At 37.7% G+C, this 17,272-nt stretch overlaps 2 protein-coding genes across 5 annotated transcripts in view; one reads left to right on the forward strand and one right to left on the reverse strand.

Annotated features, from left to right (window-relative positions):
* Positions 1-12,685, reverse strand: part of LOC124413584 (G-protein coupled receptor moody) — an 85,039-nt gene extending 72,354 nt beyond the window's left edge. The window contains exon 1 of one of the 2 annotated variants that reach the window (XM_046894281.1): positions 12,567-12,685. The gene's annotated coding sequence lies outside the window, so the exon portion shown is untranslated. Of the gene's footprint in view, positions 1-7,869; positions 7,995-12,566 lie in introns of those variants that run through there. The other variant, XM_046894282.1, reaches the window with a different exon arrangement.
* LOC124413586 (G-protein coupled receptor moody) lies at positions 5,626-17,164 on the forward strand. 3 transcript variants are annotated; one of them, XM_046894286.1, is made up of 10 exons: positions 5,626-6,142; positions 10,533-10,646; positions 11,459-11,599; positions 12,580-12,750; positions 12,970-13,097; positions 13,321-13,474; positions 13,607-13,806; positions 14,737-14,916; positions 16,205-16,307; positions 16,681-17,164. In XM_046894286.1, the coding sequence occupies exons 2-9, from the start codon at positions 10,537-10,539 to the stop codon at positions 16,261-16,263; spliced, it is 1,143 nt and encodes a 380-aa protein (XP_046750242.1). In that variant the 5' UTR covers positions 5,626-6,142; positions 10,533-10,536; the 3' UTR covers positions 16,264-16,307; positions 16,681-17,164. The 3 variants fall into 3 exon arrangements, with proteins under 3 accessions (XP_046750242.1, XP_046750241.1, XP_046750240.1); XM_046894285.1 differs by lacking the exon at positions 16,205-16,307 and having other exon boundaries at positions 5,645-6,144; positions 10,537-10,646; XM_046894284.1 differs by lacking the exon at positions 16,205-16,307 and having other exon boundaries at positions 5,646-6,142.
* Positions 17,165-17,272: the final 108 nt, after the last annotated feature.

The following is a 17,272-nucleotide window of genomic DNA, read 5'->3' on the forward strand; positions in this document are numbered from 1 at the left end:
CTATCTGAGTTTCGTTTTTTTCTTCCAAGCAAAATTTTATGACACAACAATTACTATTTCGATCTAAAGTTTAATAGCAAATTTTACTCTGTAATTTACCGACTATCATCATTATGTAACGAGAATAAAAATTGCTTCGATCCTCACCATACTAGTTTTTGTACTTAGAATTTTTTTTTAGTTGGAATTTTATTACGTTTTAACGAATTAGTGTGTTGCAGAAATCGATAAATATTCTTGTAGGAAATTGAACGATCTCCAAAAAAAGGTCTGATATGATTTTTCGCCAAGTCGAACTTGTTTAAAAGTTATTCAAGATTAAAGTTCAACCTCAAATGGTATACGATGACTTCCACAATTTTTTTACGTTTATCACGAAATAACGGGTCAAAAACATAAAACACCATATTTTTCGTAAAAATATCAAACGTTGTTTGATAAAACATCAAAATTTTTACGAAATACTAATAATCGTAAGGAAAATAAAATTCCAAATAAAAACAAAAAAACTTTCCCGTCTTATTTAAATGGAAAATCAAAAATCACGATTAAGCACCTCTTAATATTAATATTAAGAGCTTAAACTTTACCAGAATTTGTTTTTCATAATCTTGAACGATATTTTTACGGTAACTAAAGAAACGAAAATATATTTTTTTATCCCACCCTAATATATATATATTATATTATAGCTTTATCTATCTACAAGGGTATATATCCCGTTGATCTTAATTAAATAAATAAACAAATACGTGTATTCAACAATGGCTTTGCGGAATAGTATTTCGTTATAGACAGTGGTAAAACGGATGAAAAAATCTTTCCCCATCGTTTCGACGAGTTTCTTTTTTCTACCACAAGCATTTCATTGCGATAAAATAATTTCTTAATCAAAGAAATATTTCTTGAAACAATAGCGAAATCATTAATAGTTTCACAATCATTATAAACATCATTAATACAACGACTCATTCATTAAATTTTCAGAAAATCCTAATAACTTCGTCAGTTTGTTCGTATCGCCGAGTTTTACTTTAGAAAATGATTACAAACTGACCGCAGGATCAGGATATTTTTTATCTATCTATAAAAATTGTCTCTGCACGCAATTTCGAATTATGAACATCACGTAATACAAGTTAAACGTACACAGAGTGTAAGTTCCGCACTAATTTCTGTAGAAGTATCACAACGGTCATATAATGAGTCCTCAAAATTCAGAAAAAAAAAAAATAAACCAATAATTACTCACATAATATATACAATATCTTGGAAGGGAAGACCTTTGACTCAGAGACGCGGATATAGTGACGGCTAGGCATTCGAGACCGTTTGTATAATTAATAACAGTCATCAAGGCATCGTTATGATACGCGTAATTACCTAACGGATGACACGAGAATCCAGCCTGGCGATGTTTCACTGGAAATGGGAAAAATCCCCAAGTGAGAAGGCAGGATCAAAAGGATCTATCCACAAACTCGATTAACACCTGGACATTTGAAGTCGGACGAAAATATGAAACTGATTATAACTTGAGACGATATTTTCTTGCAATACGAGAGAAGATTTATTTCTCAAACATTCCATAATTCCTATCAAGTAAATCCATTGTATACATCAGAGTTTGCAATTCATTATCGAACGTGAGTTGTATTTAAACGAGTATTGCAGTCGAGACAGCAAAAATAGTAAAGTTACTTCCGTTGGTAAACAGTAAAGCGCAAACGAGTCTCTATAGAAATATAACCGACCCAGCTTAGCGCGGTAAGAGAAAAGAAAAAAAAAAGAACAAAATGAAGAAACAAATACACGATATAAAGAGAAAGGAAATTGGAAAGAGAAAAAAAAGCGAGACAGAACTGAAGGAAAATTATACAAGACAGAGAAATATTAACACGTGACGCATATGCAACGAGGGGAATTGACGTAGGTATACACAGACGCATACGGAGCGAAATCTTTCTAATCATACATTCGGTCTGGGACTTCCACCCTTGCGGCCTTAAAGAAATATACAAAAGTGCATATGGCCGCCCCCGAGGGACTCGAACAATTAGATCCAGCCGTACGGATGTGCAAACAGGAAAAGCCGACTCAAAATTTGTAGAGAGGAAGAAAGTATGAAGAGGAAGAGCAAAAGCAAAAGGAAGAGTAAGAATATTGGATAAACGCACGGCGTCTTCCCCCAAAGATCGAGCGAACGCGTCACTTCTTTATACCAAAAATATATACCAAAATAGCTGCTGCGTTGCCGGTATGTTAGGTACCTGTTTTGACTGTTTTTGTACCTTGATGTATGTATGTGACAACCTACCAGTTGTGGGCATATTTATAACGTGTAACTTGAGATTGTTGCCACAAATTTTTGCGTCATTGTTGAACGACAAAGTGTACTAAGTAGTAAAAAGATTGGCCGATAGTTAACGAAATTGTGAATCGAGGAATTGAAGAGACTGGATGTCAAATTGATGACTCAATGAATGAATGAATGAATGAATGATGAAAGAATTTTACAATGGTGCAGGGCACTAATGGTACCCGAATTATGAGATAACACATATTCAGATCAATCATCGAATCGTCAAGATCACACATTTAATCCTCAATTTCGTACATTTTGATTTAGTTTATTTAAATCTAATTGAATTTCAATTATTTGTGTTGAATTTTAACTGTTCAAAATATGAATGCGTCGAATAGATATTGCGTTGGATGTGTGAAACTAGAAAACCATATTCCGTAGAAAAATTTCTCTACAATAAATCATGCAGGATTATTTTTGATTCGAATATCGAATTTCTTTCCTTAGAAAAAATATTCCATTGAACAATTCTCGTGTAGAATAATTAATGCAAGATTATTTTTTATGTCAATCTCAAATTTCTTTTTGTGGAAAAATTTTTCTGTAGAAACGATCGTGTAGAATATATTCTGCGGAACATTTGCCGCGTAGAATTGATTTCTATAAAATCGATCCTCCTCCGAACCGAATTCACAACCGCTTTTCAACCCGTTGACCTCAGAGTCTCCAGACCATTTGACCATGCACCAAGTTGCCCCTCAAGTTGCGAGAGAAAAGAAAAAACGAACCATTAATGGGAGTGAAATTTTCGTCTCGGAATGGCTGGCGAAGGTGATCTTCTTGGCGAGTGCGAGTCGCCATGTATATACCTACGTCTTGTCAAATCTATTCGACTCTGGATGTGGAATCGATAAGGAGAGCGTGAAAAATGTTCAGATTCTTACGAGATAAATGATTCAAAGAAAAGATTCAAAAGATTCAAAAATGCGAAAAAAAACTGAACGAAAATGGCGGTTAACATATGCAGAATCGTACGATATCGACTAATTCTTTCTTTAAGTTCTTTCTCCATTATCGAGTAGCAAATGTATGCAGTTTTTTATGTACAATTTAAAAGTCTACATCCTATAATATAAAGTACCTACTCGCAAAATTTTCCCTTGTCGGGAAAACTTCCTTTAACGGGTAAAACTTTATTTCGTTTCGAGTATATTTTTAGTAATTATTACACCATATCATATCGCGGTTGTACTAACCACGATTTGTATGTTTGTAATTTCTTTTTTTTATGATGATAAAAATTATTACAGCAGAAAAAAACTAGAAAAGAACAATTGTACAAAAAACAAAACCTGCCTCTTCTTCAACGGCTATGTTTCAATTGGATTGTCGACCCTTAGAAATCTCGGTAAACCACAAAGAAATCTGAGGAAGCATGCGTAAGCGTTTAATCCGTGTGGCAAGAGGACGTAAACGGATGCAGAAATAAGACAATGAGAAGAGTTTATCCGGAGATAAGGTTTCGTCGTAGAATGCGTGTAATAAAGGAATGAGAGCGGAAAAGAAAATCAGGATTAAAAGACATATCACTACATAATGTATGTACAACGTAGGAGAATAGTTTACACGATGATTCTAAAGAATAGTTGAACTCCGTTAGTGTTAAAAGCGTTGGCGCATCAGCCGTCGAGTTATCATACCCACGTTGTTTTTGAATGGTTTACCACCGAGTCCCTGCTGAGTCTCGATTCCAGCTCGGGTTGGATGTGGGTTGACGTGTCCCTACATCCTTTTTAAAAATAATTACATTTCGTTAGGTATGAAAGCGAGGGGAGAAGCTATACGTGCAATGGAAAAAAAATGAGATTCCGCCGCGTGTTCGCTGCGAAACGCGTGCAATTCTTGTCATAGTTTGATAAATTTGGAATTAGGCTAAAGTTTGTTTATTTTAACGATGCATCTTTGGAAAAAGTCGTTATTTTGCAACTTTAGGATTACTTGAATCTTGGTAAACCGTTGATACAGCATCAATAAGTTCAGATTTTGTAAATTCAACTTCTGTAGGTATATATGCTAAAGGTGCAAAATAAGAATTTTTGTTTCAACCTTTCGATACGTTAACGTTACTAAAATCAGTCTGGAAGAAAAAACAAGAACATTTTTCACCAACACTCATGACTGAGCAATTACGAGCATTAAAAAAATTAGTTGCGTTTAATTACAAGCCCTGAACCTTGAAATTTTATAACTGCAGAGGTTAATTTAACAATTGTTAAATTACCGCGTGAAAAAACATCCGTTATAGATGCTACGTGTAAAGGCTAATGAGTAATACGGCTTGTAATCCGATATACGAAAATGAAAATATCAATTCAGTGAAATGTTAGGATTTTAATGAATACGAAAGGACTAATATTCCCGATTTTAGGAATAATACAATCCAACTAATCGCACAAGATTTTGGCTTATAATTCGATCAACGAAAATAAAAATATCAATTCAGTGAAATGTTAGGATTTTAATGAATACAAAAGGACTATTATTCCCGATTTTAGGAATAATACAAATTGACTAATCGCACAAGATTTTGACTGATATTGCCTAGACAGAAAACGCGTGAGATTTCATTCGATAGATGACAGTGATATTAATAAGGTCGACGACAGGATAACGAGGCGTGGAAAATTCCACCTGTTTTATTGAAATTAATCCCAGGTATTATAACCGAAAATCCTCCCTCCTGCTGCAGCTTTGTCCAGTTTCATAAAGCAGAGCCACTGTTTAATCATAAAACTGTCAAAGCGTTGTGCAGTTATTATAAACCAGGCAAAGACTACGGATTATGCCTGACGTACATACGTATGTACGTAGGAACTGCACTAACACATCGAACCCATGGTGGACATGAACGTAGACACACGATTAAACAACGAAGAGGTGGGAGCATTTGTCATCAGGGGTCTCCCACTCCTGCGTCCTCCGTAGTAACTCCTGGTTGACAGAATGCATGGTAAGCACTAAGCAGTCTTTTGGTGACATTTGAAGCGGTCAGTCGAGCATTATTTGTTGTGCAAAAATGCAGAGGAGATTCTTGACCAATCGCAATTGATCGCGAAGGAGAATAGAGTTAGTTGCGTAAAGCGATCGATACATCGTCGTAATTCGTGTCGCCAAGTGTACTTTGACATTCGGATAATAATTTATTTGAAGAGGTCAAAAGGTGTTGGGCAAAGTGATATCATGTCAAAGCCCAGACGAGATAAGGAACGAAAGGAACTTGCTTAATCGTAAATCCGCGATTCACTTGCTGCAGAGTTATATCGTCGAATATGATCTAGAATTGGTTGTAAAAAGTATAAGAAGATAAAGTGAGAATTGAATGAAGATCAGTTATTCTTGACTAAATTACCATTCGCCTGCACTTGACTACCGGCTAATCATCGGTAAATAAACATCAACTATAAACCGGGTCTTGGATAGTTTCAAGTGATGTGTATCATTCGAAACTGACTGATAGTCAAAAGTGCTGTTACTGCTACTGTTCAAACCGCCCGAATGCCAAGCATCGAAACAAAAGAGTGAATTTGAATTTCATATACGAGTCGCATTGTATCCCTGATGTACGGACGCCCACACACACAGACGTGGAAGTATAAGTTTGATTGCGAGTGAATGAAGAGTGAAATTAGAAACAGGAACGACGAGATAATGATGGCAAACTGTTAGTCACGCCATACCGAGTCTGCAGCTGAGGACCACATTACAAACCGGAGAAAGAATAAAAAGGCCTTTCGAGGGGTTCAACACCGTGTTATACATTCATGTGGTAACAAAAAAAGGTGAGACCAACACACTTGTAACACCCGCTGCACTTGTGCAGTCACATCAAAAATCCAACGGCCAAGATACATCATAACGTGAAAGATGATAAACGTGTTACCGCGGGATAAAACGAGATAAATAATATATCAATCAAATTCATTGTCAATTCAATCGTTGATCACCGCTCACCGATCGTCGGTTTACTTGTTACAGTTCGTAATTACTTTGATCGTGAGAGCGCCGAACACTAGCGACATCTAGTGAAAGTTTCTTGTACCAATATGCATTTACACTCTCTATCTTGATCAATGGAATAAGTGAAGGATAGTTATTTAATAGTATCTAGATGTGTTTAAATATTGTAACAAATGTAAACTGGAAGTGATATTTCCCCTGCGTATTTCCTGAATTAAGAAAAAATAAGCAGTCAACTTTGATAAGGAAGAATAGATCGAAAAATAACTGTCATGACATATATATGTATAATAAAAAATAAAATAAAAAAATAACAACTACCTAGATCCAAATAATAGAAATATACAAAAAGTAAAAGAAAAATCATGTGATCATTTTTCAGCTAAATTATAACCGCAGATTGAGAAAATCCGTAACAATTCTATGCAAAACGTAAAAGAATTGTCTATACAATAGTTTTCAATCGCCGCGAAGGTGTGCAAAAGAGCGTTACAAGTACGAAGTGAAAAAAAAAAAATTTACATCCGCGACGAAAAATTGCAGGCCATTTAAAGATGAGTCAGAGCCGGTTAGAATGAAGCAATTATTCGGAACACGATGCATCGCATCGTGAGCAAGACATTTTTTATCGCATATAAGCAGGGTACAGGTACTCAATACGCGGCTTATATGCATCACCATCGTCGTCCGAGAAACTTGAACAACGTGGTCAAGTCCTTTCTCTCTCGCAAGAAGTGAGTCAGGTTGAGTCACTCATTGACATTCGTGTGATTAACTCGGAAATCATTCGGTGACGTCAATACCTTACAACTAGAAATACCGCAGGCGCGATCTATGCGTACTATGAAGGTATAACGTAGATAATTGCTTCGTCTTCGACTTCGTACGAGACGTATCAAAATTTTTTTCAACGTTTTTCTTCTTCCAATCAGACACTCAGTCACAATATTTTTTAGTATTCTATATTGTATGTACTTACTATCTCGTACTTTGATCAAACTATTCGCAGGTGTAACATATGAATCGCAACAACTTTCATACGATACGATATAAGATCTCTTACATTTTATTCCCATGGATCGCCTTTCACGCGGTTGTTGTTTCCGTTTTTCTCCCCCCCCCCCCCCCTGCCCCGTTCCTTCGCTATTTCTCACTCTCTCTCTCTCTCTCTCTCTCTCTTTTTCTCCTCATTTGTCAATGTGTGCGAGTTTTTTTTTATCCGCGTTGCAGCGAAGGGACACATACCGGGTGTTCGTTAATTTCTCCTAATTAAACTCAATCGAGGTTAATGCGCCGCAGTTTAACCCTAGTTTACTAAATCCAGCACCCCCATAGTCAGGCCAGCATGTTGTCACACCGTGCATCCTTATACAGCATACATTGTTCGACGTACCAAACCAACCAACGCTCTCCCAGGTTTCGTCAATTTTATTCCGGTCATGTGTCATCCGGAGCTTACATAGGCGGGTACGAAAGTTGATAGAATCGAAGAAAATCAATCAGACTGAGCAAACAAGAGACATAACGTTATTGACGTTAAAACTTACCTCGCAGTTCCTCCTCACTTCCGGTTTCTCGCACTCTTTCGTTCCGTCACATCAGGCACCTTATCCTCGATTTTGAAAAAACACATCGAGAGTTATGCAATTAATTTTAAATAGCTGACGAAAATATGCACGCGATTTAAAACGAATTAACACTTCGACTTCCCGTTCTAAAAGCCCTTAATTGAGCATCGTTTTCTGCGTCAAGTGACTGGGACGAAGTCTCGGTACAATTTACTCGGAATTTACAAGAGCAAACCGCAAAGTTTTCGTCACATTACTTCGGGCACCGAGTGTTTGTTGACCGTGCTACGACAATTGCGCGAACTATCTCAGTAAACGTATTTACGAAGTTATCACGCCCGCAATGCGAGAATAACTATACATATTGTGTTACATTTACTACGCCTCGATGAATTACTGTGACCGACAGGCATACGTGGGGGTATGTAAGTATGTACCTACCGGTGAATTAACGGGCATTGATAAACCAGCGTTTATAAATTTTACAATGAATGAGCAGCCGGAAGACAGAGATAGAGCGTGTGGGATGGATATGTATAAAGTATGTAGTCAAAACGACACACTACGTGTCTAGTTCGAATGTATGTATGTACAAGCATCGTGTAGCTGGAGCTGGAAAGGAAAGAAGTAAACCGGTTTTTCACATCGATTTTCAACATCGGAGGAAAACGTAGTAAACAAACATTCAATCTCCTACTTGATAGCTGCACAATTTATTCAAAATATTGACTATAATAACGCAAAAGTTGAGTACTCGATCCGAATAAGATATTGAATTGTTTACCTTCAGGATGTTGTAAGGAACTGCCATGTTCGTAGATGAAGAAACGGTTTATAATACGGGGTGTTCCGACAAAAGAAACTTTCCGGTTTCAGACTAACCGGGAAAATTTGTAAAAATGACATCTGTTCAGTCGGTTAATAGGAAACACTCGGTACCGACTAAGTTTCGAACGAGTTGGGTGTAACGCGAAAGAAATTTACTTATGCATATATGTCCAACACTCAAGAGGTATCTAATCGTTGAATAAACAACAGGAGGGCAAACGGGCTGAACGCGTGTGGAGGCGATGTAGAGAAAAAAATGTTAGTGATCGTCGAGTGAGTGTCGCTAGAGTTAGCCAAATTGCGCAATAATTGTTTGGCAACAATCTAAAAAATTTGCGAAGTGGGTGTAGCTGTGCGACCAGATCTAGGTTTATCTAGTTCTTCGTAGCCATGACGTTATACCTAATGTCCTAAGTGTTAGGCCGCACAGTTTTATGAGGCCTATCGAGCGATCCGGGCCTTCCGGAAATCCTACACCACGCTTAAGTTTCCACGATAGAAAAGGAGTAGCTTAATACCGTAACAAGACGCCTTATCTCTAATCTCCACCTCATTCATCCTGCCACGTTTTTATCGCGACTTAATAGGAGGGAGCCAAGGCGCGCCGGAAGGTGACGAACAGTTTTTCAACCGCGACGTCAGGAAGCACGTAAACTGCTTTTAATCACACATGTATGCACTTTCTCTGGCAAAGCTTAGAATGCACACTTGCCGCCCGGTAACTGCCCGCTTTCGGGGCTGCTGGATGGGTCCGAAGAGGACTTCAAGGAAGCCAGTGACTGAGTTCCTCATACTTCGCAAGTCTTCGCAACATCCGATATTCATGTATACTGAGATCTTTCTATAAGCTCATTGCCTGCTGCTTCGAAGATTGGCTAAGTGTATCAAGTGATCGAGTCATCTTGTTATAATGGCTATTCCGCGTATTTCCACTTCGCGTGATTCACCATTCATTGCCAAATGCCTCGACGAGACGTTTATAATCGTTGTTTAAACTACGGTACGTAATGAGGTGCGGTTTTATTATAAGTTGTACTTGCTGAATGGATACATGCGGATTGTGTTGTACACAAACAGAGTCACGTGATTGGGGAGAAACCTCAGTCGGATTTGCCGATTTGTATGAAAATTATTTAGGTATTTCATGTCGAATGGAGACAGTCGGAACAGAGTTTCGAATATTGAAGTTGTTATCACGTTTGTGGTCTCCATAACGATTGTTAGCCTTGACGAGCTGAACAAGCTTTGAAAGTCTCAACCGAAGAGCTTCAAGAGTGGTCTCGAGTGTACATAATTGATTTTCAAGAAAAACTTCTGACGCGTCGTTTCTCGCGTTTTCATTATTTTATTACAATTACACGAGGCAATAAAAATAAGAATTTTTTCAGAGTAATTTTTCTGAAGAAAAATGTTATCGCTGTATAACGTCCGGGTAATCAGGAAGAAACGAAGGATCGAATGTTCGGTTCGTGAAAAAATAAATACCTATTCGAGGAAAACGATGACGTTAGTGAGAAACGCGTCTTTGCCCATTTGTCAAAGCTGACTCATGCTGGTCCCTTTAATTGTTGTATCGAGCCCGTATGTGTGTGTTGGACACAAATGACGCCGGGAGAGAACGTTGAAATTTTCATTTTAAAGGTCATTCTCATGCTCCTACCGAACTAATCCGTTAATTTGACGTTGACGAATTAACGTGTATACAGTAGATTAAACACGATTCTAGAAACGACCGTACGGGTCGAGTGACGAGTGCACCCCCATCATTCGAATAGTGTGTAAAATTGACGTGAATAAATCGATTATTAAATGTTACAGATGACCGGAGCCGAGCATTTATTCAAAATGGATCCTGAAGCTACTTGGCTATCGCAGATCACCCAAGACGCCAATTACAGCATGGATATCATCGATAGCGAGCATTCAAGGTAAGGGAGAATCCATTGTCGTATCTCTGTTCAATGCGTGGTTGTTCAGTCGATAGTCATGCATGTATGACGGAGATAACTCGAAGCCAAATATAGATACTAGTAACGTCATTTTCAAAAGTAGATGTGACGTGTCAGTTAACGTAAACTGCATTTCTTTCGTTCTTTATTTCTTATTTCCACAAGCATTCTGTGATGTTGCATTTTGGTCTTTCTCAAACTAGTCAATTCATTCCGTATACCAATTGATTTCGGTTCAAAGTTTAGAGAACGTCAAAACACCGACGATAAACTTTATACTGTATAGAATGTAGTGTGAAATAGACAATTTGGCGTAGAACGAGGAAACTTTTGCATCCATATGAGAGTGACTCGGATTATGCAGTTTGCCAAAGTAGTTTCCCATTTCGCGACGTTATTAGGTAGCAGTAGCTGCAAGTGGAAGCTATAAGTTTTACAGCGTACCTAAAACTTGTTGAAAAAAGCACACGCATTTATATGGCCAATCAGCGTCGCTCCTGTTCCATCTTTATGGCTTATTGCATATCCGCTCCAGATTCAGAAAAATATTATAAGCTGGATTACGATAGAGACAAAATTTGTTCCGCTGCAAACTTTTCGTGTCGAATTCAGAGCTTGCTTGTTTCGTGTGAAAATAAAATAGGCAAAATTTCTGAGACAACAAAAGGCAATTTTTTTTTTTTTTTTAAACTAATGAATTTCAACAAAAATACATGCACAGAGAATATTCTCAATTTTTTTTCCTGTCTTGTTTTTCATTAATGTCATGTTGTTCGTTTATTTTGTTGCAGGTTTTCTAGACCGCTGAGAAATTTCGCTGCAACCGTGGCAATTTTGATATTGGTAACCGGAGTGGTTGGAAATCTTTTGACAATTATAGCACTCTGCAGGTACCCGAAGGTTCGCAACGTAGCCGCTGCTTTCATAATTAGGTAGGTGAATGTGTTGCCTCAGACGTTAAAATCACCAGAATGAAAATGAATAAATAAGCTCGGAGTAGAAACAGATATCGTGTAAATAATTGAATCATCTGGCTCGGCAAGAAATCAATTGAATTTAAAACTTTGTCGCGCCGTGCGGCTGCGAACGGTTGAAAACTTTTTACAATTGGAAGTAATTACGTCTCTTTTATCGGTTTCTTTGTCCGACGTTTCTTCTCTTCTTCGGCTACTCGAGAGGCGCTCTGTTAAATTTATCTTCACAAAACCTAGTAGCAGCATACTGTAGCCCGTAGAGCAAACGCTGGTACAGAGTTGTAATGTATAAATTGCGACGACGAGAAGGCGTCGCTGTACAATATTTGCAAGCGAGCTTTTTCTTTCAGGATGTTGAATCGAACGAAGGATACGTCTGTTTAATACGACCGAGTCGCTGCGAGGGATGCTTTTTGTCAAATTTAATAAAACAAATTCCAAAAATGTGTCAAGTGAGCAAAGAGTATAATAAAATTGGTCGCACCTTTCTCGACCCTCTGACTATATTTCCGACAACCTACCACCACCCTCGGGAGTAAATTAAATTTCGAAACCCGAATCAAATTCAATTCCCAAGACTTGTCTGACTTCCACAGAGCTACGATACCGCATTTTTCGCTATTCGTTTTCGTCGTCTTGTGTACTGCGAATTTCTACCGACTTTCGCCTTAAATTGTAACTTTCTGAAACCTTGAAGAGTGGAGCAAATATCGGACTCTCACATCTGTTCGTTTTGTTGGGATTATTATTTTTTTTTTTTTTCTCCCTCATCGCGATGACATGGATCTTCGCTAAATTTTCAACTCGAAAATTTTTTTTTGTTATTTTCAAAGAATTTCCTGACCGCAGAAATGCGAAAGTTGTGAAGTTTTAACAAAAGTTCACAATTGCAAAAATCTTTCATATAATAATTGCTTATTCTCACGTTTGAATTCCAGTTTATGCGTTGCGGATTTCATCTTCTGCCTTCTGGTGCTGCCCTTTGATTCTATACGTTTCATCGACAGTCGATGGGCTGCGAACAATTTCCTCTGTCACCTGGTGCCGTTCTTGAGATACGGCAACGTCGGCGTCAGCTTGCTCTCCGTGGCTGCTATCACTGTCAACAGGTAAAACAAATATTCATACGTGATACGTATTATATATGAAAATGTCGTATATCGTAACGTCGGTTTTATCTCCTGCAAGAAAAAAATCAGAAGAGCATGAAAAAAAAAACCGAAAACTATCAATCTTTACTGATGTTACCGACTAAAACAAGATTTTTAAAGTTCATGAATTTCCTCCCAAAAATCATGCAATAAGGTTCGTTTTCCTTGCGATTATAGGTACATCATGATAGCTCATCACGAGAAATACAACAAGGTTTATAAAAAGCATTGGATCGCGTTGATGATCGTCTTCTGCTGGTGTTTTTCGTACGGCATGCAAGTCCCAACGCTGTTAGGAGTTTGGGGTGAGTAAAAAATGTCAAGATTGTTAAGGAGTACATATTCTTGGACACGCACACACGCACACACCGACGCAGTGATTAGATCCGATTATGAAATTCGTAGTTGAGAAATCATGTCGTCCACTGTCAAGTCTGTCAATTTGTAAATCAGTCAGTCGCTCGTGACAATAACGCGTGCCAGTTGCGTAGGCAGTACTTAGATCTCTGATCCTAAATCTCATTTCAGGCAAATTCGATTACGATCCCAATCTTGAGACCTGTTCTATCGTGAAAGACACCCAGGGTCACAGCTCCAAGACCTTCCTGTTCGTCATGGGATTCTTAATACCATGCATCATGATCGTGGGATGCTATGCGAAGATATTTTGGGTCGTTCACAGGTGAGCGTTATTGATCGTTAAAACGAACAAGCCAAATTTTTATTTTCACCGAATCGAAGAAATTTTGAAGGCTCTTGAAAAAATGGACAACTCCATTTTTTTATATCACGCCCTATTTCGACTGTTTACCAGATCCGAATCACGAATGAGAAAACACGCCGCACCGACTATCAAGTCACCACACTCACCCAGGAAGGATGTGAGGGAGATAAAACAGCGGAGAAGCGAGTGGCGCATCACCAAAATGGTCCTTGCTATTTTTCTCAGTTTCCTAGCGTGCTATTTGCCCATCACGATCGTCAAGGTCGCTGATGCTTCCGTCGAGCATCCTGGTGAGCATTCCATTTCACGATATTCTTTCATATTCTCAATCATTAATCGATATATATATATATATATATATATATGTATATTATCTGCAATATTCGAAAGAAAGTGCGTACATTTTTACTTTGTAATGTATTTTTCCAACCTACTCAAAAGTAACAAAACAATAACCATCCGCTTGTTCTCGCAACCAGTTTAAAAGTTTGTTTGAACACCAAAAATACGAGGAATATGTACAATTGTACATACTTATATGTGATATATAGTAGCAGGTAAAATTGCGGAGTAAGAGTTGAATAGAAAACAGGAATTGTGTGTCGAGAAATGGAGAGAAATCGGAAAGTTTTCAAGATGAAACAATGCATAGACTATAAGGGAATGTGAAAAATTGAAGCTGCACTGAATTTCACTGGGAATATCTTTCACACTGTTTTTCCCTACAACTCATACCTGACATACCTACAAAATTCATCGACTTCTGCAAAGATATATTACAAAGTTACGCAAGCAAGAATTCCAGCAAGAAATTTTCTATACCTACATGTACCTACGTACACTTTCTCCTCTATAATGCCTTGTATAACCTCCACGTCCACTTGACCTCATGAAGTGATTCTAAGAGAGTTAATTTTTTCGTCTAATCGTTCAAGTTGCGACCAGCAATCGACCAGCCGCGATACAAACTCAATCTTTGTAACCTTTCTTAGGTTAGATTTGACGATTACAGGTTACGTAATGTTAACAAAGATGGCGCTGCAAACTGATTTTGCATTGCCAACCTAACCGTTTCGGCGAAAAAATTAGCCCCCACAGAATGACTGCGGTCAAGTATACACGATTTGATACTTAAATAAGTGCAGAAAATCTGCTGAGGTATTTTCTCTCATCGAGTGACCGTGAAGTTGATTATAATTATGGCATAATTACCCTTCCAGGACTCCACGTTGCCGGCTACCTTTTGCTTTACTTCGCCTCCTGCGTGAATCCAATAATCTACGTGATAATGAACAAGCAATACAGGCAGGCTTACGCCGGGGTTATAAGCTGTTCGAGCATCCGGGCATCGCTAACTCCTCACGGGAGCAGCGCGCCACCACAGAACAATTTACACCAAGGTAACCATCACCACCATCAACATCACAACATCCACACGCCAAACCAAGTCCACCACAACCACGTCCATGACATCGTCGTCGCGACGGTAGATAAGGTCACGAAACTCTGACCGAACCACCGTGTAGACAAATTACAATAGCAGTTTACACACAGTTTCGTAAGTGAAGGGACTAAAATGCTTCTAAGATTGGCGGCATCGGCATGTCTTGGCGCAACTCGGGCCGGTTCATTAATTAACTTCTTTCTCTCTTCTCTGTGTGATGCCTGTGTTTGTTTATAACAATATCCCCCATTGAAACCAGAAATGAAACAACAACAACAAAAACAAAAAAAAGAAAGAAAGAAAGAAAAAACATTCAGGATGTTTCAGGCGAAACAATTGGGACGCGACAAAAGTTTTGGACAAAGTTTCAAGGCAGGGGCGACTAAAGCAATTAACCGAATTCAATTTGAGAACCATCTGAGAATTTCAATATAAAGCTATAATTACTTGAACAACTTTATAGAGCTAATCACGTTGTAGGTATGGTACTATTTATCAAGTGTCAAAAGCATGTCGCTTATTCAATTATTTTTAATTACAGTTCGTTTTGTTCTGAAATCACATCTTTAGAAATATTCGGTTCTGCAGAGTTTTGAAAAGAGGAATTCGCGGAAGATCTAAATCGGGAGACTTGTTGATACGACGTATATTATAAATTCATATTTTTTCAATGTTTTCTTTCCTCGCGATGAAGGGTTACTATTTCAATTAAATTCATCTCGATGGAATTCAGTCGTAGATTTTCGGCCTTTGTTTTGCTTCGACATTTTTTCGACTAGACTATACATATTATGCGTCTGATACATCCTTGAACAGAAGTCCTTGCACGTCATTCTGGATATCCAATCACATCTACACACACATCCTATTACACAAAATATTTACACCATACGTAGGTATCCGATACCTGTTAGTATTAAATTATATATATCGTACCTAAATTTATTGCACGTAACAAGCAAACGATACATCTTATTATGCTTTCGTATCTATAATCTATCTATAATCTATCAAACGACGATTTCTAGACGTCCGTGGTTCTCCTAACCGAACCAAAATAACGAATGAACAGAGAGGAAAAAATTCTGTTAGCACGTTGAATCCATTATTTGGCCTATTCACGAATTTCACAATTTATCTTCACTGTGCAACTCCTACCTACATCATCAAAACAATTTTCATTCAATATAGTTAGAGGTATTCTTTTCTTCCAAAGACTTGACGATTGTTTTCCTTTTTGGCAGTTTCAGGTGTAGCTGACTCGAACTACCCAAACATTTTTTTACTTAAAACCATTCCATGAAAACCACACTCGGACGTTTGCATGTTCGGTGGCAGTGAATATAGGTACCTACTAATGCACTACAGTAATAGTAGTAGTAACAATATTAGATTATAATAATTAAACTAATCTACCTCGAATTTAATCGAAAACTGTATCTCTTTACAGTGTAAAAAAATAAACATCTATATTTTAAAACACACTTACTAACTAAACTAACACCGAACTAACAGTCAAGATCTGTCTAGAATAATTTTGTACAACAAGTTTTAACAACTAACAACCGTTTACTTGATTACGTTTTTATCTCAGTTATTGTTTTGACTATTCATTTCATCTTTTAAATGTCAATTGATTTTACTTAACAATGATCTTGGTATTATACATGAATATCAACTGAATACCGTTGACATTAAACTTAGTTTCCTCAAATTTCAGACTCTTCAAGAGATAGCTACAGCAGAACTATGGTGTCCACCGTATCCGTGGCTATGAACCCGATGAGTCCAACGAGAGATTCGCACTCCAACAATATATTGTGATTTTCCAAAGAACTAAAAAAAAAAATAAAGAAAAAAGAATCGCTCTGAAATGGCCGTGTTGTAACGATCTGCAGTATTTTAAGGGTTGCAAGACTCGGCGAAGTGGATGATAAAGCGTCAAGATTAGCTTGTTAAAGTTACTCTAAGTGAGCCTTATCGAATCGTTGCGATAGCCAAAGCCGTCTTTACGTGGACTTTGTTCATATTCTCCGATTTTAAAGCTTAACTTTTTTCACGGCAGAGGCGATCGACGATTTAAATAAAACGTGGTGATTCGTGATCACGCTTATACAAGAATCTCGTTAATTATACCAAGAATAGTTAAATACACTAATTAAGAATCACGCGATCCTCGAGTCTGAAAACGATTAGGTATAATTTAAAAATTTACGTTAAAACCCGTGTTAAGTTTATTGTATATTTAAACCGTAATTTTATATTAATACTAAAGTAAAATTCGAGTGTATCCACACGCTTAAATACCTATA

This window comes from Diprion similis, chromosome 12, assembly GCF_021155765.1.
Source record: "Diprion similis isolate iyDipSimi1 chromosome 12, iyDipSimi1.1, whole genome shotgun sequence".
Taxonomy (NCBI): Eukaryota; Metazoa; Arthropoda; class Insecta; order Hymenoptera; family Diprionidae; genus Diprion; species Diprion similis.

What these genes read in the sequence shown, in the direction of transcription:
- LOC124413586 (XM_046894285.1), top strand. Translation starts at nt 10,537, where the DNA reads ATGACCGGAGCCGAGCATTTATTCAAAATGGATCCTGAAGCTACTTGG. An exon ending in ATCGATAGCGAGCATTCAAG is followed by an intron (nt 10,647 to 11,458) that starts GTAAGGGAGAAT and finishes ATTTTGTTGCAG; the next exon opens with GTTTTCTAGACCGCTGAGAA. An exon ending in TGCTTCCGTCGAGCATCCTG is followed by an intron (nt 13,807 to 14,736) that starts GTGAGCATTCCA and finishes TTACCCTTCCAG; the next exon opens with GACTCCACGTTGCCGGCTAC.